General features: G+C 36.2%; 1 protein-coding gene across 1 annotated transcript; it reads right to left on the bottom strand.

Annotated features, from left to right (window-relative positions):
* Positions 1-358: 358 nt before the first annotated feature.
* On the bottom strand, positions 359-17,443 carry ppp1r14d (protein phosphatase 1 regulatory inhibitor subunit 14D). The gene is made up of 4 exons (XM_006643413.3): positions 16,911-17,443; positions 6,528-6,608; positions 3,867-3,899; positions 359-3,174 (listed from the first exon to the last, which is right to left on the bottom strand). Exons 1-4 carry the CDS (start codon positions 17,091-17,093, stop codon positions 3,106-3,108), a joined length of 366 nt encoding a protein of 121 aa, XP_006643476.2. The 5' UTR covers positions 17,094-17,443; the 3' UTR covers positions 359-3,105.
* Between the last annotated feature and the right edge of the window lie 10,472 nt (positions 17,444-27,915).

Genomic DNA, 27,915 nt, shown 5'->3' with positions numbered 1-27,915 from the left:
AATGACAAAAAGACCTATTGAATATAGAGCTAGGGTAGCATCACTAATCTACCGTATATTTAATTCGGATGTGTAAGATGTAATGAAACATGATTTGTGCAAACCGTGTTCAGGGGCCTGTTTAGTTGTTCAGTCAAAGAAGAAATCTTCTGGATGTAGTTTCTCCATACATTTTGGGCTATTTATTCCCCTGAAATGTCTCAGTGTGTCAAATGACCTCTCTAATACTGTAAATTGTTATTTATAACTTTATAAAATCACGTCACAGACATAGGTTAGTGTATTTCCCCAATGGAAATTTAAACTTGCTTCAGATGTGCAACACCCTAAAACTACTAGGTATCACTCATAGCCAGTAATCTCTAATCCATTTATTTTAGGTTTTTAGTGATTACATGTAAGCATCTTTTACATAATAAAGTATGTGACTGAAAATGAAAACATCATTTTACAGTATACAGTAGAGTATCATAATACTGTGTGCTGCAATTGTTAAAAGTTTGCATGTTGTCAGCCATATTTGAAATCACCCAAATATTCATCTGCTTTCTAAACTTTAATTGTATAACTGACCAAGAAAGCTTATTAAACTCACTCCCCAAAATGTTTTTAATTACTAAATTGGTAATATCACTTTAAATATGGTTTTATATGATTCTACACACATCTTTTCCATACTGGTGTAACAGTTGATCTGTGTTCTATAGCCATTTCTGAATCCGCCCTCATTGGTGCCATTTTCCTATTTTTGCATAGTCTTAACTTCTGTATTGAAATATAACTTGGAAGAAGGGTAGCATAACATTACTACTGGATTGCAGTTCCTGGCTCCAGGGTTCAATTCATGCCTGGTATTTTTATGTTCTCCCCATTATTTCTCAATGATCCAGTTTCCTTCCACCTTCCAAGGACAAGCTACTGTATGTTTATTTATTTCCTTAAGCTGCTTGCCTGAATGCTTACTTGTTCGAGTGCACTGTGATGGACCAACATGATAATAAGGGTAATCTCTGGATTGTCTCAACCTTTCTAAGGAATAAGCAGCTTTCTGATAATAAGTAAATGGAATATTACTGTGATGTGATGACTACAGCAATCTACAGTATAGTAAACTCATGTCAAATCTTCAGAAAGGCTTTTACCACATGAAATACAATATTCAATCCAACCCTTTTTATGGGCAATTGTAAGTACTTAATGCCTCTCCTTGGCACCATGCTTAAGAATAAACAGAACCTAAAATGTAAAGGTTTAACCTGTTCTTCTTTAATGAAATGGATTTGGTGCCCAAGTCTGATTAAGCAATAACTAAAATGTTAATTTATAAAAGGAAATTATAATATATTGTGTTAGTTACTGTTCTTTAGCTTTATGATTAGATTTGCAATTGGGATCTATTTTTATGATAGCAGTAAAACAAAACAAGCAGACAATAACTTGGTAACTGGTCCAGACAGTTAATAACTCACGGTTAAATCATAGTAAAAACGTAAAACATCTATATAGATTTTTGTATGATTGTTTTTTTCATATTTCTGAAGGAGGCAAGGGTAGCAATTAAAATTGATTTCCAAAACAGTCATAAGTACAGCCATGGATCGCCAAAGCATTTTGTTGCCCTGTATTAATTGTTATTATTTATATGTTGTTATTATCTATTATGTTTGTAATGTTCTGTTTAAATTGTGTGGAGTATTGTGTACTGTATGTCCCAAGAGATCAGAGTGAATAAGAATTCCAAAGTATATGCACGTATGGCAATAAACTCCTCTACTCTACTCTCTACTGTACAATTCCTGCGCTGGTGAGTTGCTATATTCTGTAAATGTTATCTCAGGTATTTCACGCATCTGTTATCTTTAGTAAATTAAGGTTTTATGATCCACCACAAGTACATTAACATGAAAATACGATCATAATTTAAACTTAATTTCACAACGCATAATATGATTTCATGATTGGATTTTCAAGAGAGAGCACATTTTTCTAAAGTGATGAGTACATTTTACTGCTTTCAATCTTTGCGCACTGAGTGCGGGGCCCGAAAGGATGAATGTGAGAGAACTATTAAAAAGACAAATACATAATTGGGTACTTGCCCAGCTTGCATAAAGCACTGATATAGCAGGGAGGAAATGAAGCCAGATTCATCAAGGGTAGTTCATAGTGTAACTGGTGCTTTCCCAAACATTGTTCCCAAACCCAGCATCTTGTCCAGGCCCTAACATTCAACATTTTGTGTATACCCCTACATTTAACATCGTCTTTAGCCCCTAACATTCAACAATTTGTGTAGACTTTTATTAGAATACAACATTTAACCTCTTGTGTAGACTGTAACATTCAACATCTTGTTTAGATACTTACATTCAACCTCTTGTGTAGACCCTAATACTCAAGCACAGTCTTGTAATTCGGCTCTAATCTAAATCCCCTGGCTTCGCTCAAGTAAGATCCACATGGCTGGTCTCTGAAACAGACTCCAAAAGCATATGCTTCACTCTCTTTCCTAGTATATCCTCCGGCCTGCAGTTATTTGCTATTATATGCTTGTATTTAGTGATATTTCACCATAATAATCTTCAAAGCAAGTAATGAACAAGGCATCAAAGGCTTGTAAGATGAACTTTTCTTCTTGAAGCATATTAATTGGATGTGTTTAAATACACAGGGAACTAAAATATTCATACACTGGAAATCCTTTTTTTATTCCCATGTTACCTGACACTGTAACCAGAAAATATAAATGGGAAACTTTACACATCCTTATGCTAGTCACAAAAGTCATTTTGTATGGGTATTTTGATAGACAAAACTGTCAACAATTGTGTTTATTTGCTTTTATCCCCCCCTCCCCCCCAAAAAGACAAAAATACAAGTATTGCATTTGTACATCAGACTCAAAAAGTCAAAATATTCATAAATAATGTTCAAAAACAGTCCATAGGCCTTCAACATCAAGAGCGACATTGATCCATGTGTGCGTAGAGAAGGCATCCTTTGTCAAGACATTAGTTCTGTTAAGAACACTGTCAATCTACATACAAACATCCAGACTGCCAAATAAAGATGACTTCACATTACTGTTATCCACAGATTTCAGCCTCATTTCTTCTGGGGTACAGACATTTTTCGCAGACCCTTCATGCGATATAAAAGTCCATTGATAAAATCCTGGTAAGGGAAAAATGACAACCTTTAATGCGTGGTGGAAGGCAGCCTGATTTTTACTAATCAGTAACTTAATGTTATGTGTAACTATCAACATTCCTTGGTTTCAAGTGTCTTTATAATAGGTTACTGTTGTACTATTCTGAATCTACCGAAGGACTAAGATCAAAAGTAGAGCCTGACCTTAACACTGATTAAGTGAAAAAGTTAATCAGTGTTAAGTTGGTTAAGGGAAAAAAAAGAAAAAATCTAGCAATTTATATAATATACCGCTGATTATAAGACAGCAATTTTGGCTGCTTCCCTGGTTTAAAAATCATTGTAATTAGTCTGCAGTTCATTTAAAAGACACTGATAGTGCCTTTAAAGTCACTGTTGTAATAGGACTTTGGTTAAACTATGTACAATTTTATGTCACTAACAAATGACCTGATAATTATACTCCTTGGATTAGCAGTTAGCATTCCTGAATTCAGGAATTTCTGAAGAAACAAAGGAATTTATTAACAAAACAAAATAACTTTTATATAATAAATAAATAGCAACACTGTATAGATAGGATAATCTAAGACAATCTTACATAACAGCTATAATAATTCTTGCTATAATGGACACTGGATTGATGCTAGGCACTGTAAACATAAAGTTCAAATGATTAAACCAAAGTGAGGGCTATATATTTTACAATGTCTTACCTCTTTAGGCTTGCCACATTCCTGTAAAAGTTCCTGTGGAAACAAAGAAAATGTTCATAAAACATTTAACGTAAGAATAATAAGGGCATTTGCAAGACCTAGTTAAAAGGAAAATATTGTCCTGATCAAAGTAAAATCCCATACAATATAAAGTCAAATGCTTTTACTTTAGGAAATCATATGCTTTATGACCTGATTTTTACCTTAGAGCAGTGGTTCTCAAACTTTTTGGACCAAGTACCACCCCTAATCCAACCAAAGCATCCAAGTACCACCTACAAGTCATCATCTCTTAGGAACCCAAAAATTCTCAATGACCAACATGAGCGCGCGTGCACACACACTCACACATACATATAATAAATATTATAATAATAAACTTTATTTGATATAGCGCCTTTAAAGGTGGCTTCTCAAAGTGTTTTACAGAAAAAAAAACATTAACAACAACTAATAAAAAAGCACCATTTCAGTGAGAGGGGTGAGCCTGTTTAGTTGAGCAAAGCAGATGTGAATTAATTTTTCGAGCCTTGATACAATTCACAACAGAGTCTAACAGATATTAAATCGTCAGGCATTTTCTTGACGGCAAAGGTCTCGTGTTGGATGTTGTAATGTGTACATTAATTTCTGGAGCAACCTATCTAATTCTACACCGTTATGTCGGCTTGTCATTGCTCTAGCACCGTCTGTACAAACTCAGACGCATTTTATCCAGTCGAGGCCATTCTCTTCGATAAATTCATTCAGAAGCTGAAATATGTGCTCTCCTGTAGTTCCTGTTGGTAGCGGTTTACAGAACAGAAAGTCTTCATGGGACATGCCCTCAAACTCGTATCTAACGTAAACGAACAAATTGGCCAAATCAACTACAGACTCATCTAATTGCAGTGAAAAACATCTGCTCATTTTAACACGCTCTATCAGTGTACTTTTGATATAATCCTTAATTTCAATAATTCTATGAATGACTGTCTTTCAGGGGGAGGGGGGCAGCAGGACGGGCTGTTTAGCAGCTTTTTCTCTACACATAATACGTGTCAGCTCTTTTGCCAACGGTAAATAAGGTTCTTCAAAAATAGTGTAGCTTACCTGCTTTAGCAATCCGCAAGCTTGCATTTTTCCGCGTTTCCGTTTTTATTTCCATATTTATTTATTAAGTTTTTATTTCATGCGCATGGGAGCGAAACACAGAGACGCTCGGTGTATTTTTCTCAAATTAGAACAGTTAAATATTTTTCTGTTATCACGCTTTTGTGTGCTCACAAGATTACCTGCGTTCATAGCACGTATTTCTATGCATTCCTGTGTTTACAACATTGGCATTGTTCCAAAATCACGCACATTCTCCTTTCTCCCTATTTGCTGGAGATACAGTAGCTTTCTTTAAATACAATTGGTCACTTGGATCCGTAGCACGCATTCTATAGAGTGGTATAGAATTACAGAGTATCTCTTGTGTCCACTGAAGTATTAGCACGCACTGTATCGTAGTACGTAGGCTGCGTATTCGACACGTATTAAAATACAAAATATGAAAACCCGTCCTGATTTTTCAGCGGACACGACACAGTTCCAGGGTCATTTGGCGTACCACCTGGCGGCACTCCACGTACCACTGCCGGTACGCGTACCACAGTTTGAGAACCACTGCCTTAGAGCAATTTCTAAATAATGTATTTTCAATATAATGGCTATACTTCTTCCTCAGGCTGAAAACCTGTTATATTATGAGGGGTTTCCTCGGTGTTGCAATGCATGAGGCATTTTTTTTCATCATAACACTGATGATAATTTGAAAATATCATAGTTTTTATTAAAGAACTATCAATCTTTTTTAAAAAAGATTGAGATGAGGCATTTTTTTCATCATAACACTGATGACAATTTGAAAATATCATAGTTTTTATTAAAGAACTATCAATCTTTTTAAAATTTTTTAATTATTTTTGTCTTCAATTGTTTACAAATTGCATTCTTTGTTTTCAAACAATTATTATTATTATTACTTCCACTTATATAGCACTTTTCTGGACACTCCACTCAAAGTGCTTAACAGGTAATGAGGACTCCCCTCCACCACCACCAATGTGCAGCATCCACCTGGATGATGCGACGGCAGCCATAGTGCGCCAGAACGCTCACCACACACCAGCTATCAGTGGAGAGCAGAGTAATGAAGCCAATTCATAGATGGGGATTATTAGGAGGCCATGACTGGTAAGGGCCAAAGGGAAATTTGGCCAGGACGCCAGGGTTACACCCCTACTCTTTTCAAGAGACGCCCTGGGATTTTTAATGACCACACTATACTGGGGCATTAGGACCCACATAGGCCACAGGGTGAGCGCCCCCTGCTGGCCCCATTAACACCTCTTCCAGCAGCAACCTTAGTTTTTCCCAGGAGGTCTCCCATCCAGGTACTGACCAGGCTCACACCTGCTTAGCTTCAGTGGGTTGCCAGTTGTGAGTTGCAGGGTGGTATGGCTGTTATCTTACCTACAATGGTAAGGTTAAGGTTTTAAAAAGAATTCAGATACATTTTGGCAGGTGGGTCTACTGCCGTTTTATGTGTAAAGATTTGTGTAAAAAGTTAGCATCAAAGATTTTAATTCCATGATAACTTCCAACATTTCCCTTTCTTGACCTGTCAAGGGTCACCTGTAGTTTTGATCGCTGCTCTGCATCTGTAAGTTCCAGCAGTTCATCGATGTCAATTTCTAATTCTGGAATCTCCTCCTCCTGCACATGAAAGAAAAATAAATATTTGTGATAACTATATTCCTTGACCTACACATATATACACAGACTTACAGTTTGGTTGTTGACAGCCACCTCTTCCACACCTACATAAATTGTCTTCTTCTGTCTCAGGTATACCTTCACAATAACTGAGGTCACAAAGCAGGAGATACAAACTGTGCTTAAGGAGGATAGATCATTTTTTATAATGTAACATTGGTATCTATAATATCCCTTTCGTGATAAAAGTGTAAAGACATTCCAGAGGTCGGATAATAACAATATTCCCACTGAAGCATTATGTACACTGCAGAATTTCACAGCTAAGAAATAAAAAAGAACTAAGTGCACCAATACATACATTATACCTACAGTACATTTACAATATGACATATTAAACTGTTGGTTTCTCTCATCTTTTTCCTCCTGTCAAAAGCATTTGACAATTTTCAGCTTTCATTAAAAAAACTATACCATAAAATATGTTGTACACCAATGGGAGGAATGATGGAGGAATATCTGTCAGGGTCACTGCATCCTGGAGCTCATCCAAGAAGATAACAAGGCAAGGCTACACCACGGACAAGAGGTTAATCCATTGTATGGCATACACACACATGGACAATTAGACTATTAGAGATTAACCTAATTTATACATCTCTGGAAGGAAAGCAAAATACCAAGAGAAATCCTACATGCACTAGGAAAATATAAACTTTACATAGAAAGCTAGTCTAGCATCAAATCCAGGACAAGAGCTGTGAGGCAGCGGTAGCTAACTGCCATTATGCCACCCAGAGAAAAAACAGGTGCAGTTAATTTTCCTCCTAACTATAAATTTAGCCTAGACTTTAAGTAATGTCTAATCTGATTCAATGGAGCATAATTTCCTCGGGTAATTAAAGCTATTTAAATCTTATCAGCTGTGTCTTAGTCATGAAAGCTTTTTATGCATTTCGGTTTGCTTTTAATAGGCGTTTATGTGGGAGGCACGGTTAGCAATGCTGCCTCACAGCTCTTGGATCTTGGATTAAATTCCAAGGCGAGGTGCCTCCTGTGTTGAGTTCCAGCTCCAAATGTGGTAAGCATCAGTTTACCACAAGCCTGTACTGGATGTTGCAGTAATTGAAAATAGCTGGAAAGGTTGACATTTTCTATTTTTCTTCATGGATATTTTTGTGTCATTTTGCTACTGTGCAGTTGCAAGTCTTTAGAACTTAGACTTGTGGTTAATATGCTCCGATTTGGCAGATAAACCTAGTTTAAATTCTAAATTTAAAGTGCAGGAAGTACACAGAGGGTTAAATTAACAAATTAAATCCTTTATATAACTAGCTGTGGTGTTTGTTCGCCTGTAGCCTTTTTTGTAAATATAAAAATGTAAGATTGATGTAATGGATGGATGAATGGAATGGCAATAAGTTACTGTGCAATTGCTGTTTAAGAAACATAGCTTTGGGCCACTATTAATCCAGTCACTGCCTGACATCAAACAAATATTGAGTCTGTTAAGAGAGTACTCACATTTTAAGGGGCCTATTTCCTTTACACCATGTTTGAAGAAGAGAAAAAAACTAAAAAACAGGGCATTGCCTATTGTGAAGTCTATGAGCCTGAAGAACCACCAGCACCTACTGTACATTAAACAAGTAAGATGGTTCAATACTAAGTGAAATGAAATGAAACGTCAACTGAAAAGATCAAATGCTGAAGACTGACAGATGACTGTAAATAGTTATTTCTTATTAATCCAGAAGGATTGATATGTGAAATTAAAAAAACTGAATACAAATTAAGTAAAACATAAAAATTTGTCCAGGTTGCAGAATGCCACCTAAATGTCTACCAACACCACAGTACAGCAGCTACATCCTGCTTTTCCTTATAATAAATAATGTTTCTTGGATGTGGTGCTCTTGCATAATGTATTAGTCAACGTCTAGTCCTTATGGTGTCCCCAACCTGTTTGTATAGCCATAACATTGATTATTAACACTTGTGATAAAAGAATTATATTAAATTTCTATATACAACAAAAGGAAGATTGCTGTTTGTTCGTCAGTTATAAGCAATGTAAAGAGGAATTTTAAATTGTTAACCTTATTTCTTCAAATGTAATGCTGCCCAAATTAAAATTAATCCAATGGCATCCAACCTATCATTCTGCATTGTTTCCCATTCTTTTATAAATATACCTGGTTCTTTATTTCATGGATGATAGTTTATATATTCAGAATAAAGAAAGGTTTTAATATAAATTTTAGTCTAAGAAAATATGCATTTCGTACATGCACATAGATTATGAATTGGGGGTTAAAGCAATATTTCATTATTAAAGCCTGAGGGATGTCTTTTCCAATGATATCTAAATTAAAATAGGATTATCTATTACCAATCCAATTTTTTTCCCCCAAAGCCCCATTGATGTTTCATAATTGAAATAATTTCAAAATTGAGTAACATCAAAGATAGAGGTAACATTTTTCCATTCAACACAATAAAATTGGAGCACTCCAAGGATAAAGGCCTGGTGTGGGTCCAGATCAATTAAATGCACTCAAAACCAAAACCCAGTTTCAGTTTAACTAAAACTTAAGGATCACTGAAAAATACAAAACACCAGTGAGCCTGTGTCTTTCCAGTTACCTTCTGCTTCTGGACAGCTTCGATTTTCATGGGCTAACATCTAGCAAAAGCATTTGATTTTTTTCACTACATTTAATGACAAAATGTATGTGCATGAGAGGTTAATTTTTCTAAAAGTTTTGAATCTGCTGATTTATATATATTTTTACTTGAAAGGACTTTCAACAGATAATACATGAGTCTGTCTTGCTTATTGGGTGGTTTAGTAGCTACTGTAAGTGAATCTGAATTTTGTTCTGTCTTTTCTTAATTGAGCCCAGAGTTTGAGACTCAACCATGTTGTTCCAGATAACTACAACTCTTTGTATAAAGTATTTCCTCTTCTTTGTCCGATATTGAGTCTTTTTGGTCTCCAATTATAGCCCTGTGTCCTTGTTTCGTTACTGAGTATACTGTATATGGGCTACTGGACCTTTTTTTTAATACTGTTTTTTCTAAAATAAATAGTTAAAAATTGGATGTTTTTGCTTACTGCTCCATGCCTGGGTTATTTTCTTGTATATAAAAAAAAAAACTGAAAAAATATAAATACAACATTTAATAAACGGTAGATTTTAGAAAAAGCATGATAAATAACAGTTTTGAAGCCTACTACATTTAACACATCTGTTTTTTTATCATTCAGCAGGCAAATATTTATTTTGTTGTCACAAAGAACAAGATTACTCTTACATACTCTCAGTAAAGGAAGAATTGCTGAATTATTTAAGGGCATTTCTTATTTATACATTGTACTGCTAGGACATGTGATGACCACAGTATGGCATTAGGTGGTGTCAACCAGTGAATTCCTGTGGAAAACTGAAAAGAAAATGTGATTATTCTTTTAATTATTGTCTCAACAACATATGCAGACCATATTCTGTTTTATGTTGACATAGGAAACGTTTCAGGTATACCTTGAAAAGCTAGTTCTCAGCTTGCTCTTGATGGATACATGTGCCACTGCTACTCTTTTACAGAAATGTCACAAAGTGGAACTTTCATTGCTGGAAAAGGACATAGGAAAGGACTGAGTAATCATTTTGTGTTTCAGGCCTTTGCTTCGATTTTCTCATCACATTAAAGCATATTAAAACAGTTTCTGTTTGTGGATTACAAAAAGTCCTAGTGTAATGGACTGACTTCTGAAATTTGCTCTTCTGGATTTTCGTAAACAGAAAATGGACATTTGTGCAGTCTGACAGGTGTTGTTTGCAATAGAAAATCACTGCCACCATAAAATCTGAAAACAATGCTTGATCAGTTTCATTAAGAGCATAAATGATTCAGTAAAGGAACTGAGAGCTGGGCTGGAATGAAAACCTGAATGAACTGTGGCCCTCAATTACCATGGCTGCAGAGGAAGTCTGGTTACATCTTTTTGTCGTTCTATTCTATGAAGGTCAGTTTTAGATTTTAGATTGTGGGAAACATTACTGTTTGAAGGCCTGAGAAGGAGGATATACCCTATTTAATGCTGAAATTCATTATCTTTCTGCTGGTAGAGAAATATTGTGCTCAATAAATAACATGACATATGTCATGGAATTGGATATGTAATTAAACTACACTTGTCAGTCATAAGGGTTAATTAAGAGTGTTAAAATGAGTGAATGGGAGGGAAAGGGAGACACCATACATTTGTCACGTTTTAAAATGTGAGCTTTTTCAAAACATACAATTCAATATAAAAATGTCCCTATATGTTTTTACATGACTAAGCAAGTAAAAAAGAAATGCCAAAGCAAGTTTATTTAAACTGAAATTCTCTAATTTCCCAGAACATTATTTGTTAACATAGTATTAATAAGTATTAACTTCTAGTATTCTGTCAGTGATATAAGAGCTTTTTTAGAAGTGACCCAATTTGTTTTTACTATTAACAGTAACTTTGACTTGGTTGCCATCTTTTGCCATTAAATGTGTCTAGTCTTCAACACTGGATATTGTAATGCTTGAAGAAGTTGAACAAACAATATTGTGCTGCTTATCTCAATTTCCATTTTGTAGTAAATGATCTGTAAAAGAATCTGCTGAAAAAAGATAGTTTCAAAAGCAAATTTATATCACCAGTTCATCTATGCTTTGCATGCATAGCTGGATAAAGAAGGGAAGAAAAGATCCATTTAATTTACAAAGGGATTTTTTTTTAAATGCAGTTTCTTTCAATTTTAGAAATCGGTCTTTCAAAGATTAATATGAAGTTAAACTGAACTGTCAAAACATTAGTTTTGTCTCTTGGAGGAAAAGTTCCACTTTACCTCAGTTCAAAAAGTTAGTTTCGTATTGTAGTTCAATCTGTTCTGTGCCACTTCAATCTCTTCAGTCTCCTAATGTCACAGACTCTTCTTCATATATGGATCCATGCTACTTTGAATTAAATGTTTTTTTTGTATTTTCTCTGGATTCAAGATCCATGTTTCATATCCAAGTGTTAGTGCACACATGGAAGAATACCTTTCTTTTACATGTCTAAATTTCTTTTAAGCATTAAAGGCCATTTAGATTAGTGTCATCTTCACTTCATTTTGATTATATTAATTTATTGGGATGTACATATTGGTTTGCTTCTTCCAGATCACTGTTTTATTTAAATGTGGGAGAAACATGTTTACTAAACAACATTTTGATTTCCTTTATATTCCTTTTGATATATACTATGGTGCTAGCTTCATGTAACTATGTGCTGTACTAAGGTGCATAATAATGCATTTACAAAAACACTGAGGATATTGAGGATTATTTCAGTGGTTACCTTTCTGCAGATTATATTTGAATTGTGATGGATGGATGTGTGATCACAGTAGGTCCAGAAGCTTCCTCATTGCCTTGGTTTTTTAAGCATCCAAAACTAATGTTGTGTATACAGAGTTAAATGCTTGCACATAATAAATAAATTAGCATTTTGTATACATTTGGGTAATGGTATGTCGAAGCATACCATTTCGGACAATTGTTGCAACTTCTTTTTTGATTGTCACATATCCACTGACAAATTTTTTGCACATATACTGTATATATTACACTTTTGATTAGCCCTGATTAATTACAATTTCAGACAACAGCCTTTGTTAAAATGAACCCACGAATGCAAGCTGCATACCTACCATACTGCTACCCACACTGTCATTCCAGCCAGTGGAATGAGGTCAAGTTGATCCCAGCCTTTTTCCTTACATTGTTTGCTGTCCTTTGGCTGTACACTTGAACTATTGGATGTGCAGCCTTTGTGAAGCCCGGACTGTGCCTTTTCATTTATAACACTAGCTCCTGTTGTTGCTCAGGCCTGAATGTGTATTTCCTTGTTGACCAAATGACTAAGACCAGGATTGCCTAGTGCCTTTTACAGAAAGTAGTTAACTTCAACAATAAATTCTTTATCTTTTCCTGACTGGTTGTTGGATATAAAATGAAACAATGCTGTATGGAAGGCACGTGATATATTTTTATGTTACAAATGTATGTGTGTAGGGCATGAGTCATGACTAGGTACAGTATCAAATATTCAAGTAACTGAGCAAAGTCCTTAAAAAACTGCTCTGATTACAGAGTAACTTTTCAGACATGCTACAGGCAAAGAAAGACTTAAAACGGGGTCTTCTGTATTCTATTTCAGAGCCTTTTTAGAAGTTAATAAAACTCAAATTAATTCTATGATATGGTATGTTGAATGATCTCATTATATCAACTGAAATCACCACATCTTGTCAGTTACTATCTTCAAGGCTGTGATCGTGAACAAAACACTGAATGTTTCATTGTTGATGGTCAAGTTGTTGTTGTGTTGTGAACACAATAATTTTTTTTCAATTGCACATTTTAATAGAATTTCCCAGCAAGGTAAACCTGACAGCCGCCTCTCTTCTGTAACCCCTCTATTTGTAACAGTAATGGCAAGAAGCGAGTGATATTTACATAATTGTATTATTGTGGCTTACCCAGAGACTCGGCAGAAAATTTAAACTGTTGAAATTTCACTGTTAGCTATTTAAATTAGGTTTGAACTTTTCATACAGTATATACACAGCAAAATCAATGATTCCTGTATTTCTCTCCTGTAGCTTGTTATCCATCTTTAAAGTTCATTATGCAAACATTTTCTAAATCTTTGCATCATTAGCTGCAACCTTTTTGCAAGCAGCTCATCTTGATAGCCCCCCATGGAGTTCAATATTGTAAACCTTTCAAGTTATTAAATCCACCCTGTCTGCAGATCACATAGGACAAATTAGATGTAATTTACCCCCTGTTGCCTTTCATTATTGCTGCAGTAGTTATTCCAAAATGCTTTTAAAATGATATATTTAATGGGGTCTATAAACAGATCAATAATAAATAATAATTATCTTATCTCAAGGGTGGAAAATGCACAAAAACAGAACAGGAAGGAAAAAAAGAGGTGAAAAGAAATGGGACCTTTTTAATGTTTTTTGTCCTCAAATCTAATAAACAACATATTAGAAGGACCAAAATGAGAGCATTTGACCTTCGTGAGCCATCCTCATTTAGCTGTATTTCTCTGTAGTCCTGTACTGATTATACTGGCAACACTATGAAATCCCTTCACGCCACTTCCCCCAGGAAGACATAATTTATCAAATCAATCAAATCTAACCCGCAACCTGTTGTTGGGAGTTGGGAAGAAACCACAACACCCAGGAAAACTGCACACAAACACAAAGAGATTGTGAAAATGCAATACATGCAGGTCCTCCAGGACCCTAGAGCTGTGAGGCAGTGATGCCACTGTGCCTTCCCACATGCCCTTATCAAGACAATATGCCAACAATAAGCAAAATGCTTGGAAAATAAATAGGTGTGTGGTGTTCTTTCTCTTTCCAGCTGGTTCCCTATACCTACTATATTATACTGCTTGCAAAAATATTTATAAAAACATGAGTGAATGAACCTTGTGACCCTGTAAGAGGTTAGAAAATGGAATGGATGGAGGAGAGAATAAAGTCAATGCTTTCAATATATATTGCATTGTGAAGTAAAGGAAAACATGAAAACTTTACTTCTACAGTTATGTTGACTGCCTTGAAGTAAAATATCAGAACAACCCCTTTAAGGGGTTGTTTAAGGGGATCTCCTAATAGCTTCTGATTCTGGTTCTCTTTCCATACTCATCCTTCTTGATCTCAGTGCTGCCTTTGACACTGTTGACCATAACATCTTGCTTTCTCGTCTCGAGACTGTGTTTGGAGTCTCTGACACTGCCCTCAAATGGTTTAAGTCTTACCTCACTGATCGCTGTCACTTTGTCTCTCTCAATGGGTACAGGTCTGAAATTGGTCTTGTCAAGTCTGGTGTCCCTCAGGGCTCAATACTGGGCCCCTTGCTCTTCAGCATTTACATGTTCCCACTTGGTCAGCTTTTAAGATCACATGGCCTCAGCTTTCATTTTTACGCTGACGATACTCAAATATACATCCATACCAAACCCGACACTAATGTGGCTGTCTCTATTCTATCTAATTGCATCTCTGACATAAAAATTTGGATGACTCAAAACTTCCTTCATCTTAACTGTGACAAGACTGAAGTCATGCTTATTGGTACCCCCCATCAACTTCGTAAAGCCAGTCCTGTAACCCTGTCTGTAGATGGCTCTGTACTTGAGCTCCAATCAAAATTGAAAAACCTTGGGGTTATATTCGATTCTGGCTTAACATTCGACCCACATGTACAGCATACTGTCAAAACATCTTTTTTTCACCTTAGAAATATCGCAAGACTACGCCCTATGCTATCATTAACTGTGGCTGAAAAGCTGATCAACATATTTGTATTCTCTCGAATTGACTACTGCAATGCTCTGCTCCCTGGGGTATCTAAATCTACTCTGAACAAGCTGCAGTATGTCCAAAATTCAGCAGCCAGAATCCTGACCAGATCTAGTGCAAGTGTTCACATTACTCCTATCCTGGAGTCCTTGCACTGGCTTCCGGTCAAATTCTGCGTAGACTTTAAAATCCTCATGCTCACCTACAAGGCTTTACATGGCTTGGCACCTCAATACCTGTCTGAACTTTTATCGCCCTACTCCCCACCTCGCAACCTCCGCTCTTCAAATTCTGCCCTCCTTACTGTCCCCCAAGCCCGTCTACATTGTATGGGCGACAGGGCCTTCTCCTGCTATGCCCCCAAGCTCTGGAACTCCTTGCCCAAGGATATTAGAGAGTCACCTTCTCTAAACTCCTTCAAATCCAGACTCAAAACCCTCCTTTTCAGAAAAGCCTTTACTTAACTGCTTCCATTCTTCACCCCTCTGCTCTTCTTAATACCATCTTCCACGGTCTCCTCTATTGTTATTGTTGTATTGTTGTAATTATAATTGTGTCCTGTCTTGTGAAATTTTCTTATTTATTGTTGTAGTCTTCTTATTTATTGTTATTGTCATCCTGTAAAGCGCTTTGAGAAGCCACCTTTAAAGGCGCTATATAAAATAAAGTTTATTATTATTATTATTATTATTATTAGAAGCAACACAAACTGATTCTAATGTTAACACCTCTTCAGAACCTGTACCACCAGAGACATAAGGTACCGTGTGTGCCTTGTATGTGCCTTGTATGTTCTGTGATTCTAGTCACAGCCTCACAAAGAACTTCTCAAATCCAAAAGAGCAAGAAAATGATTTTTCGGCACTTGGTCTTTATCAAATTAGTGCTATGATTCATATTTTGGCAATATTTGTACTGACCATTCACCTCACAAATCATTATGAGCACAACACTTAAGTTCTATAATGTTAGCCAAGGTATGTATTTTAAAGTCATATTTCACTAAAGCTGACTTAGTATAGGACCCCCTGATGTATCCTGCCTGTTGATTTTATACACTAAAACACTTAATATCTTCAGAATAACACATTATTTTATACTAAATTCTATTGATTATCCCCCTTTATATCGGCATGTCTTAAAGAGCTCCAGTGAGCCTCTGTCTGAATTTCTCTCTTTCTCTGAACTTGCACACAAGTCATTTCTGACTTAGCTTATCCTTAAGAATAAAGTCATGCTGATTACACAGGACATACTGCTTAGAGAGCTGTTTATGTGTTCTAATTTCCCACCGGACCTGAACAATAATTAACAAGCCAACACAAAAGAATTGGATTCCATAGCTTTAACATCGATAACAGTGCAGATGGTAAGTATTCTCTATTTACAGTATGTCATATTCATTATCATATATTTGCATAGTGCTGCTGCACACTTCTTTAGATTGTTAGCCTACATAGAATTTTACTCTGTTTGCTGTTCAAAAAAAGGATGACATGAGATTATAAAAAAATAAAAAGATTATTATTGTGAAAAAAGTAACAGTAAAAAGAGACTTTCTACAGCAACTATTGTAAGTGCTCATTGTACACAATTAATGTTTCTCTATCATCACTGAGCTGGTGATAATAAACAGGTTTTTGTTAGAAAGACTAGATATCCTGCTTAGACTGCTTGTTACACAAAAATGCCTTTCAGCAAGCAGGCAAAACATTTTGGAAAGACTCATACGCAAATACTGATGTCCTCTAGCCTTGCCAACAGATTCTTTTTGACATCCTGAGTGGGCGTTCATTAGAAAGCTTGTGGATTTGGTAAAAGTGCATTCTTATCTCTTTCAACTAAAATATAAAACAAATAACTTCGGCTTGTAAAGAGATGGCCTTACCTCGCAGTCATAGAGCAGGTGCAACTGCCCGTCAATCCACTCCTCGATATCTAGCCTCCTCTGCAAGTCCTTGCGATTGTACTTGACAGTCAGCTTCCCCAGTTTACGATGGGGGGCCTCTTCATCCTCCTTGTCGGGGGTTTGAAATACCACCCTGGGCTGGGTGCTGGGATCCGCTGCCATTGTCACTTTGGCCTGGGGAAACAGCTGACGGAACTCTGCTTGCTGTCTCTCTCTATCTGGTTTGCTCTCACTCCTTGTTTTCTGCGGAGGATGGTAATAAAAGCTGCTGTGTGTCCTTGTGTGTGTGTGTAATGTGTGAGCGCTTGAGAAAACTGGGGAGAGAGCGAGAACAGAAGGCGATCAGGAAGCAGTTGTAATCCAAGAGAGCGAGGGAGAGAGTGAGAAGGAGAGCTGGGCAGGTGGGAAAGGCAAGAATGTATCATGATTAGAAAAGCCCTGTTTGTGAGGGACACCTTCCAGTCCACTGTTAGCAAAAGAGCCAAGGAAAACATATCTGAATTAATCAGATTGACATTACACAAGGATCACTCCATTCACTCCAACAGCGACTATGAGAATGTGACAGAGACAAACACAATAAAAATACTACAAAAATATAGCTCGAAGACTTTTTATGTGCTTGTCCTGATTGGGCCAAGGTTTAATTACAAAGAAAAAAGAAACAGTATTGAAAATTAAAGTTCCACCACCAATCTGTTTAGTTGTTCAAGTACAAATAAGTATCTTGCCAGATACTTCAAGTACAGTGTTTTAAAAGAAAAATTCAGGCATACAGTTTTTTCCCTCTCACTCAAAGAGAACATACTCAAAACTATATTCTAGTTTTCTTAATAAAAATAATAATAAAAAAAAACGAAAACATCTTTTTTTTCTGAAAATAATTTCTAACAAGGCCTGTAGCTACACTAAGAACTTTGTACTTTATAATGCTTGAAGACCCACATCGATCAATTGTCTCAATGTCTTAAACTGACTGCTGGCTACAAGCTTTAAGATATTTTCTCCACAACATGAAACTTAAGACAGTGTTTAGAACACAAAAGTCCCCGGCTTCATTTTCAACACCTTTTTATAAAATCTTGTACAACAGAAAACCTTTCATTTCTGACATCAGAACCAACATAGTATAATGCTCTTTTTATGTACTACTGGTCTATTTGAATTTATATAAAATGTTTTAAAAAAACATCTCAAATCAGTTCACAGAAAATAAAACAGGTGAGAAACCAAACAGATGTAGGTAAATATCTTTTACATAAAATAACAGCATTAAAACATCAGACATTAAAAGTCAAGATAATAAATGTGGCTGTTCTTGGCAATGAGGACTAGATTGTTATTTACATGATTACATGATTGTACTGTACCTTACCTGCAGAATCTCCTCTTATCCAACTCCACTGAAAAAACATTGCTAGGGAGGATCAAATTTCCAAATTATAGTATATGTACTACATGTACTATGTACTACTACAATGTTCCATCAAACAAGATCCTTTTTTGCTGTAGTTGCAACATCATTCTACTATTGTACTGTATTGAATCCAGGGGCACCATATATATGGCTGACCCTGCATTCTGACCCCAAGCTTCTCTCTCCCCATCTTTGTAGCTGTGCGTCTCATGGAGAGCAAGCTGGGGTTTGCGAAAAGACAAATCCCTAATGCAAGAAATAGTATATGGCTAATAAAATGATCTTATCTTATCTAGAATCACTTACTACAGCAAAGCAACACAAAAGCCTTAGTAGTGTAACAGTTTCAAGATACATTTTGCACTCTTAGTCTATTAATTCGATTTCTAATTTTGAATAAAACTCATGAGCTGAGCTGTTCTTCTTTTCTGATAATTTCTTGCCACTGACTATGAAAGAATATACAGTATAAGTAGGCAAACACAATGCTGTGACTGAATCTGGACTTGGCTGTGTTTTATTCTTACTAAGGACATTTTGAGATTGAACAACAGCTTTGTTGAACAACACTCACGATTTTCTCTGTAGTCAGTTGAGTGACTTTTATAGCCTATTGCTCTCAAAATGTTTATTTTTTGTCATGACTTGAAATTACTTTTTCTAATTCCATTCATATCCCCTCAGACCACTTCAATATTTTCAAAGCAGTGAGGCGTAGTTCTGTATTTACTGTTAAGCCCCTACCCTGTGCCCCAGAATTTTCCCTGGTCCTTTCTTTTTCCTGTTCTCTCTTTCTAAGCTCAGCAGAATGGATCTGATCTGTTTTTTGAATGTTGGAAACTGATTTTCATAACGCTGTGCATCTCTCTAAATTTAGAAGTAACACCTACCAAAGACGTGTCATATCACTCTCTGAGAGAGTGGAGGGAAGAGAAGAAGCTGAATTTGTCTAACAACACATTGGCAGAATTTTTCCAAATGAAGCATGTAAAGATTGTTCAAAAATGTATTAGACACTACCAGTTTGAATAACATTAATCTTTATACATTCACAGAAAACCACAACATCCGGCATATAATACAATTTGGTGAGGTGAAAAAAAGATCACAAAAGACTGCATTTGTAATTCCGTTTAAAGCACTCATCCTAAACCACTAAATGCCATTAACCGAAAAAGAATTGTGACATTATCATTGCTACTGTCTTTTATGCGGATGGGCTTAATGGAAATTTTATCAAGGTGTAATATAATGTGTTGAGGCTTCAAGTAAAGTAATGGAACTGGGAAGATCCAATGCACTCAATGAGGGTGACACATGACCTCTGTATGCCAGGAGAGAATGAAAAGCTTCCATCTCTGAGCAACATATTGAGCTCTGTCACTCATTAACCAATGCTCACCGATCGGTCACTTTATGGGCCTTCCACTTTGGCAACATTCTCATTCTTTTCTAAAACACACGAGAAATTTAGAAACTTCCAAATAAAATGTATGTTCATTTCTATTATAGATCTGTAACATTTGATGTAATAAAGAGTTAGTTTAATTGTTTTACTATTTATATATACATACTTATATTTCAAGACAATGTAGAAAGCTAAAGGACAAAGCTGGGAATAACTCTGTTGAATTTTAACCTACTATACAGTAGGTAACATTTTAGAAGTCCTTTCAAAACAAAGGTCAATAAAGAGCCCAAGGAGAACAGCAATAAATCTCACAGCATTTACCGTTCTGAGAAACACTGGTAAAAGCCTCATAATACTTACAAAACTGCTAACAATAAGCAAAGTATTGGGTTCTGCTCCATGCACAAACACCACGTGCTGTTTTGCAATAGTGTAAGCATACTGTTCTGTTACAGAATACTAGACATTTGCAGAATGCAAGTGTTAAACACATCTACTGTGTGCTGAAGGCCAGAACCTAACAGTGCCTGTAATGTACTAGTGAGGGCTATACAAAGGGATGAAGTCTCCTGGCAATACAATAAAGAACTGAACTGTCCTGTGTGCACTCTGGCTGACCTCCAACACATTTCTCTCCACATTTGCCTTCAGTGGTTGCGATAAGTATTTAAGTACCAAACTACAGTGAGAGCCACTGTGTCTCCATTTTGTTTCAACTGTGAAAGGAGGTCATCTGTATGAGTACTCTACAGGAGAAGAATGATAGCACAGTATTTTTGCAGTTTCCAATGTTATTACCACCCTCATACAATGTTTTTTGCTTTGGTAAATTTCTAGCAATTGTCTCGCGTTTATCCATAGTTTTCATGCTCTGCCATATCACATTTTTCTATGCACTATATTACCTTGAAAGTGATAAACAACAGTAAACAATTTTAAGGGTGGACTATGAATGATGGAAAATATCAAATCCTAGTCTAATCATTTTTAACTAGAAAAATAATCATAGTAAAGAAATTGTATACTACACATTTGGTCAAGTATGTATTCTTAGTCTATGATACTCCTTTAGTCTATGATAAATCACAAATGAGTGTCATTCCTAAGCAAAAAAAAAAAACCTTTTGTAAAGCCTTAAAATTAATTTCTTTGAAGGCATTCAAGAACACCTCTTGTAATAGTATAGCAAAAATAATTCTATGATGTTAAGTGTGGACAAGTTAAATAGCAGAGTGCCCACCTATCCATTATGAAAAAAGTGTTTTTTCATCCGTAACCCTACAAGTGCCAGCCGCAGTGCACCGTCTGTTACAAACATTGAATTATTGATCAGCTTTGCAGCTCGCCTTTCTGAATGGACAAGTTCATTCAGCTCCATCACTTGAGCTTATGTTCTGCACCACCAGACAGCCTGAAAAGGAGGGGAAATTAAACATAGCAACACCAAAGATTGCTCATGCTCCCAGCAGGTTCACCTTTCCAGAACCCACAGTGACGATCATCCACTCATGTGGAAAAACCTGTAGAGCAAGAATGGTCGAGATCTATTTACAGTTATTTTTGGATCTCACAGGATCCTCTATTCTGCCAACTCCACTTAAACCTAGACCCCATTACAAGTAGGCAGTCCTTCCCAGTGCTAGTCATCCAGAGCTCACAGAATCAACTGCCTTTGATGTGAAAGGTGAATTTGTTATTTAGAATACTGATGTCAACTTAATCTGGACATGTATTTTTCAGTTTTGAATTAGATCTGAAACTTTTCTGAAGCGAAATACATTTTTCTTTCATTTTTGTTTTCATAGCATCTTTCCCATCCTATATGGATGCTACTGACCATATGAGCAACTTTAAGCATGTATTCCAATTCATATTACTAATTCTGATCAGGTTTGTTTTTTTTAAACTTGGTGTCAGATTATATCAAAGATAAATGATTTGATATTACGAGTCTCTCTGAAAGTAAAAAAGTACTATAATGATAGTATGTATGATAGTATGATATTAAATGATACAGCAAAATTCAGAACCGTTTTTATTTTTTCATGTAGTGTAATTGGATGGCACAAAGTATGAAAAATGTATTAAACTTACCTTGGCAACTACACTTAGGTTGAGCATTCCCAAATGTAAAGACTAAGTGAACAAAGTGTTTAAAATTATTTGAGTGTTTATTTAACCTACATAACCAAGAACTAATTTGGGTCATTAAGCACGAGACACACAAGAGAATAAGAGAAACCTAGTGTAGGGTTCTTCACCTCTAGAATGGGACAGTTAGAGTCTTTGTGTGTTCATTCTGATCAAACAAATTGAACAAGTGATTTGCTTTAGTATTGAATTAGCATATTCTTTTGCTACTGCCTGAACACACCTACAGAATGTATAGCACTAGGTTGGAACCCCATTACCTAAAGTGAATAATTAAAAGTTGAATGACCATGGAAGTGCCAAGGGCTAATTTATATTAATTATATTTAGCAATAATAACAAATGAGAAGAACAAAAATTAAAACTAAATAAACTAAATATATTCTTATATATTAACTAATTTGTTCACACAGTGAACTATATACTGTAATAGTCAAAGCCTACTTTGTCAAGTTAACTACAAAGCATGATGCTACTGTTAACAGAGCTGTTGAGTCATATATTAAAAAGTACTTAACAATGTAGGCCACCCAAGCAACTTAAATAACACAAAAATAGACAAAGCAAGAAGACAGCTCTTAGGTTTGGTGTCTAGGAAAAAATATCATTGAAACATCTGTTGTAGGCTGTTGTCCCTAAACAATAAAGGAACTTAATGCACTGAACATTATCATCCCTTTTCCTACCCTCTAACATTATAACATTGTCAGATATTTAATGACTGTGCTAAAAGATCAACTCTAAGATCAATTTTCTATAGCTTCATTTTAAAAACAACTTATACTATGAGGTTTTTGTCAGTATACAATACAGGATAGCTTGTTTTGTAGTGACTCAGCAATGTTTTTGTATAGCAATTATGCTGTTAATGGGAAATATAAATTATGCAAGATTACTCAGAATGGTATGACCAGTATTTTTTTAAATAAATGCTATTTAAAAAATGTATGGATATAATTATTTTATTTATCCAGGTACAATGTCTGGCATTTAATTCATCAACATTATTGATGAGTTAATTAATTTTTTTTTATTTATTGCAGACACTATAATCGCTGACACTATTGATATATAACACAAAAGGAGTGAGTTCATCTACAGTATGTATGTAAAAAGTATGTTGCTTTTTGTCTTGTCTTCATCTGCTATGTGAAGAACAGACCTATCACAAGAAACCAGTCATTGCTGTACTGTATATTTCATCCTAAACTATTAAGCAAGCATTTCAATGCACAGCTCTCATACTGATGAAGGATATGTCTATTCTTCATCAATTGTTCATCTGACAATTTTAATAGGTGTACACTATATACTGTATAGACATATACTGTATAGAAATCACGAGCACTCCTTAAGACAGTTAGCAGTGAAAAAGGATTAAGAGGAAGTTTCTACTTTCCTTAAACTCCATCTTTTACCATATTTGCATTCAAGCTAAAAAGTCTTGTAACCTTTCATATATCTTAGGGTGTTGTTAAAGTACATCCATTCTATCTCTTTAATAAATCAAGAGGGACTGTCTGTGTTTGAATCAGATCCAATCAATAATTTACTTGTGTCTAGAGTTACAAATAAAATGTTTATCTTTGAACATAATGAGTGTCTTTAGCACAGTTTAATGAGAATGAAAAGGGTTTTCCTTTGAGGCTCAGACAATGGAAGAACACAAAGATGTGATAAGTTACTTCTATACTCAAGAAACCTCAGGGCGAGTTTTAATTACATTTTGCTCTGAGGCGCACTGTGGTGCTTGAAGTCTGCTCTCACTTATAAAAGCAGAAAGACTGGAAAAATGCAAACTAGCTTCTATATAAGAAAAATGACATATGGGTGGCTTCTGGACTTCTTTTTCCAACCTTTTTTTTTAATTGAAGTACTTTGAATGCTCCAATTTACTAAATTGATCAAAATAATAATATTTCCCTCATTTTTTTCCAAATGCAAACTAAAATATATCTATAAAGCCTACAGATGGGAATGATCTCTTTTATAACTAATGAAGTTCTGAATCTTCCTGTGTGCAATTTTGTATTGTTTTGAGAAATAATTGTCAGGCTGGTTTTACACTTACATGGATCTCCAATACACATGGATGATTAGGGACCAAAGGGTCTGCTGCTTTGCCAGTTCCTGAAAATGTTTTATTCCCTGAGTAATGTCGTATGCCATTTCATTGTTTTCACGCTTTTATTAATTGCCTAATTGTATCTTCTCTGGAATGATGGATCATCATTTACAATTTTAAACAAAATATCAATCCCTAATCAAATCCGGTTCCGGACTGGAACTTTTTCAAATCACCAAAGATCCAAAAGTGTGAAATATATTTGGCAGAAACCCTGGGCTGATGGTTGATCCCAGAACTGTAAGTATTTGTCTGATCTGGAGGTGAGATTAGGGCAACCAGTGTTAGGACTGGATGGGGGTGCCAACCTCCTTCCCCACTCCAGTAGGCCTATAGTAATGAGTGGAGAAGCATTTGCATCATAACTATGAGCAAAGGAGAATGGGGATTGTCAAAGCAGTAGTCATTCTGGGGAGAGAGATTACACCATGATGGCCATGAGGGGGGCAGAAAAGGGGAGGCAAGAATGCCCTTCAGCCAGTAAGAGAGCCCTTACGGGCTTTAGCTCGAGGCAGCAGCAGTTAAAAAAGCTTCAGTGGGCCTTCCAGAAAACTTTCTCAGAACCGGATGAGGATTGCACATACCAGCCTGGTTCAGTGCCATATCATGTATTGGGGAAAGATCAAGGTGCTCTGTTGCAGAGTCACAGGTCTTAAACAAGCTGTACCAGTGGTTAGGAATGAAAAAGACCTAGTTTACACCCCTGCATGCAGAGTGATGAGTTAGTAAACCAGTTCAATCACACCCTTACTGTGTGTCACCAGAAGAACTCATCTTCCATACCAAACAGTTGAGCAGGGGTCTTATTCTGGATTTGTATTAAGTACTTCATTTGTTTTAACATTGTCCACCTCTGTTAAAAGAGACGAGCAAGACCCTTGGGAAGGAGGAGCTATAAAAGGGATTGGGAGAGCTCAGTAGAGAGATAGTAACTTGAGTTTTTTTTTGTTATCAGTCTTTGAAGGCAATAAACCCAGTTCTGTTTGCATTTGAAGACTGCCGTTTTGGGAGTTTCCTTTCTTTTAAGCCAAGCCTTGTTTCTTGGATGGCGAAATCCTCCTATTGCGCCCTGGCAGGACTCATATTCTGAAGAGAGCTTCACACTCCTTTAGACCTGACATTTCAAGTGGTGGTAAGTGGGATCCTCTGCCAAGTTGGCACTCCGATTACCTGTCAGACACTGGAAGGAAGATTCAGTAGTTTACAAGGAAACACTTCACCTGGGGTCATTTAGACGTGTACTAAGTACTAAGACGTGAGAGCAATCCTTTTTGTCTTGTTGACAAACAGGGTGCTCTGTCACAGGCAAAAGAAGAGGCTGTGCCCCATGCTAGCTAGCAGGAGGGCCTGTGTACAGTGTTGGAGAGATTGTCAGAAGTTGTCACCTTATCAGGATTTAGAAGCACTTGTGCACCCAAAACTAGATTGATCTGCTCCACTAGGAGTGAACCCTACATACCCTACATGACGGCCCTGCAAGTGGAGGCACAAAGATTCCTGAGAGAGAGGCAAAGGAAACTGAGCAGGAGCCTGGGAGTGTTGCCTCCCTGGTGAGGTCGTGTAATGGTGAACATATAAGAAGACCATCTGACACTGCTGGTTGGTAGGGATGACCAGCAAGGATGGTCATGAAGCAGGAGGCTGGCAGTGTAACTGTCACTGTCCCATTGGACATATGGCAGAGAGACACCCTGTGGCTGGAGTGGTTGATCCTGGAACTGGAAATGGGGAGATGAGGGCAACTGTTGATAGGACTGTTACCCTGGTAACCTTAGGGTGACGCCCCCCTAGCATGCCTTAAGCAGGAAGAGGAGGAGCACTCACTCCAGAATTCCAGATGGCTTAGCTCTTAATGTTAATAGTTCATGACATTTAAGGTTTGGTTCTCTGCACATTGGTATGTTCCAGTTCTCAATTTCATGCTACAGAATTATATCTGGAAAGGCTTTAGCCTATTATGTGCTATGCAAGTGGGATGAGGCTGTCAGACTTCAAGTGTGTGTAAACTTGTTTCATTTCTGTAACCACAGCTGTCATTGGCACTGGAATGTGATTCAAGTGGGTATTGTGCAATAGAACTATCAGCATGATGAATCACAAAGATCATAATTCAATGAAAAAATAAATAAAACAAGCCCAGAACAGTAGATAATTAGTAATTAGTTTAGGCATTAAGTGTTGCCTAATTCCACCTACCTGAGGTTACTCTGTCACCCAGGAATTTGGTGTTACAAGAGGTCCCCCTTGTGGTCAAGTAAATTGAGAATTCCATTGTACTGACACGCTATACATTTTTATTCAACTGTTTATTACTTTTTAGCTGCAGAGACGTCATGCCACTAGACAGAACTTGTTAACACCACGTACAGGTCTGCTGGTGTCTAACTCCGGTTTCTTGCTGGTTAACTTCCAGCCCTTGGCAGCCTGTGCTTTAACGAGTGGCAGTGTTGTATAGTTGTTAGGCATCTTGACTGCCTAGCGTGTTGTGGTTGAACATCCCAGATATTACTGCTGTACCCTTGAGCAAGGTGCCTAACCCAGACTGACCCAGTAAACCAAACTGTATAAAAGAATATGAAAATATGTTTAGGAAAAAAAAGGAAAAGGATAAAAATGTCAGTTAAATTGATTAATAATAATAATGTCAGATAAACTCAATATTATTTCTAGATCATTGAAATTTGAGCAGAAATTTTAATCAGGCTGCATTATATTGCATTATTTGCCATAATCCTGAAGAAGTTAAATTAGTCATATTTGAATCTAATGAAAAATCAGTTGTGCAGTGCAGTTTTGTGTGGTTATTTGAAGTACTCATTTAAAAAGCCTGGAAGACAGGAACAACTGGAATGAAACAGCTCCAGAGTTCTAACAGCTCCTCCAAACTGTTTCCTATTATTATTAATAATACTACCTAATACTCTTTATTCATTAATACTCATAATTCTTCTCTTTTTCACACAATGTGTAACCACACAAGAAAAAAAGGACTTTGTTTCCATGTTTGCATTTAAGTGTTTGAGCAATCACAAAGAAAGCATTTATGTTTAAAAAACAAAAAGATTGATTGTGAATTCATTTAGCTGGATTGCTTTTCCTGCGTCATGCTGGTCTGTATTCAGAAAATGTGCAGACTAAGAGGGTTTTCTGTAGAAACCCACTAGCAGACTACACTACACCTGCAGGTTCCATGAACCTTAAACAATGGGACTCCATTTACTACACCTGCGTCACACAGTTCAAAGAACACTTTTTGATTATTATACAGTATAAAGAGCAACTGTTTCTGTTGTCAAAACCAATGTTAAATACTGTTTTGATGTTTTAACTATATCTTGTTTAATAATATATTTATATAGAAAAATGTAGACCCTTATATTATTATAATATTAATTGGTTAGTTTAAAGAACTATTCCTTATTAAACTTTACTTATTTTTTAATAATGTATTTCTGAAATGTATTGAAAATTCAAGGCACAGCTGTAAAAATTCCACTGGACAATAGGGGAATTGTAGTGAAAATGATGTTAAAACTGCTTTGCAAGAAAATTGGCTTATAAATGTACTTTGTTCTCTTTCTTTATCACATATCTGCAAGCTTAAGCAAACACAAAAAGTTGTGAATCCCTTTTTTAGCTGTCTGTTCTGAAGGCAGACCTAGTGCGATGCATTCTATGTGTATTGAGCTCAATAAAGGCTGAATCTGCACAAGGCTTCTCTGCTGAAGAATTTCCCACAACATACTTTTGCACTATCGGTAAGTTTATCAATTGTTGTACATTACCATGCACTCATGGTCACTTGCTTTCTAGGTAAGATTCCTGATTGGAATGGGGTTAGTGTTCATCTCAGGCCATTACAGTGGAAAACGTTTGACAA

Source organism: Lepisosteus oculatus, chromosome 8 (genome assembly GCF_040954835.1).
Source record: "Lepisosteus oculatus isolate fLepOcu1 chromosome 8, fLepOcu1.hap2, whole genome shotgun sequence".
NCBI lineage: Eukaryota > Metazoa > Chordata > Actinopteri > Semionotiformes > Lepisosteidae > Lepisosteus > Lepisosteus oculatus.
Note: the sequence above shows the minus strand (reverse complement) of the source record. Positions and strands in the feature narration are given on the sequence as shown.

Coding starts and splice junctions, on each gene's coding strand:
- ppp1r14d (XM_006643413.3), bottom strand. CDS start 17,093: ATGGCAGCGGATCCCAGCACCCAGCCCAGGGTGGTATTTCAAACCCCC. Junction 6,609..16,910: donor ACCTGCTCTATGACTGCGAG/GTAAGGCCATCT, acceptor TTTCATGTGCAG/GAGGAGGAGATTCCAGAATT. Junction 3,900..6,527: donor AGCAGCGATCAAAACTACAG/GTGACCCTTGAC, acceptor TTGTTTCCACAG/GAACTTTTACAGGAATGTGG.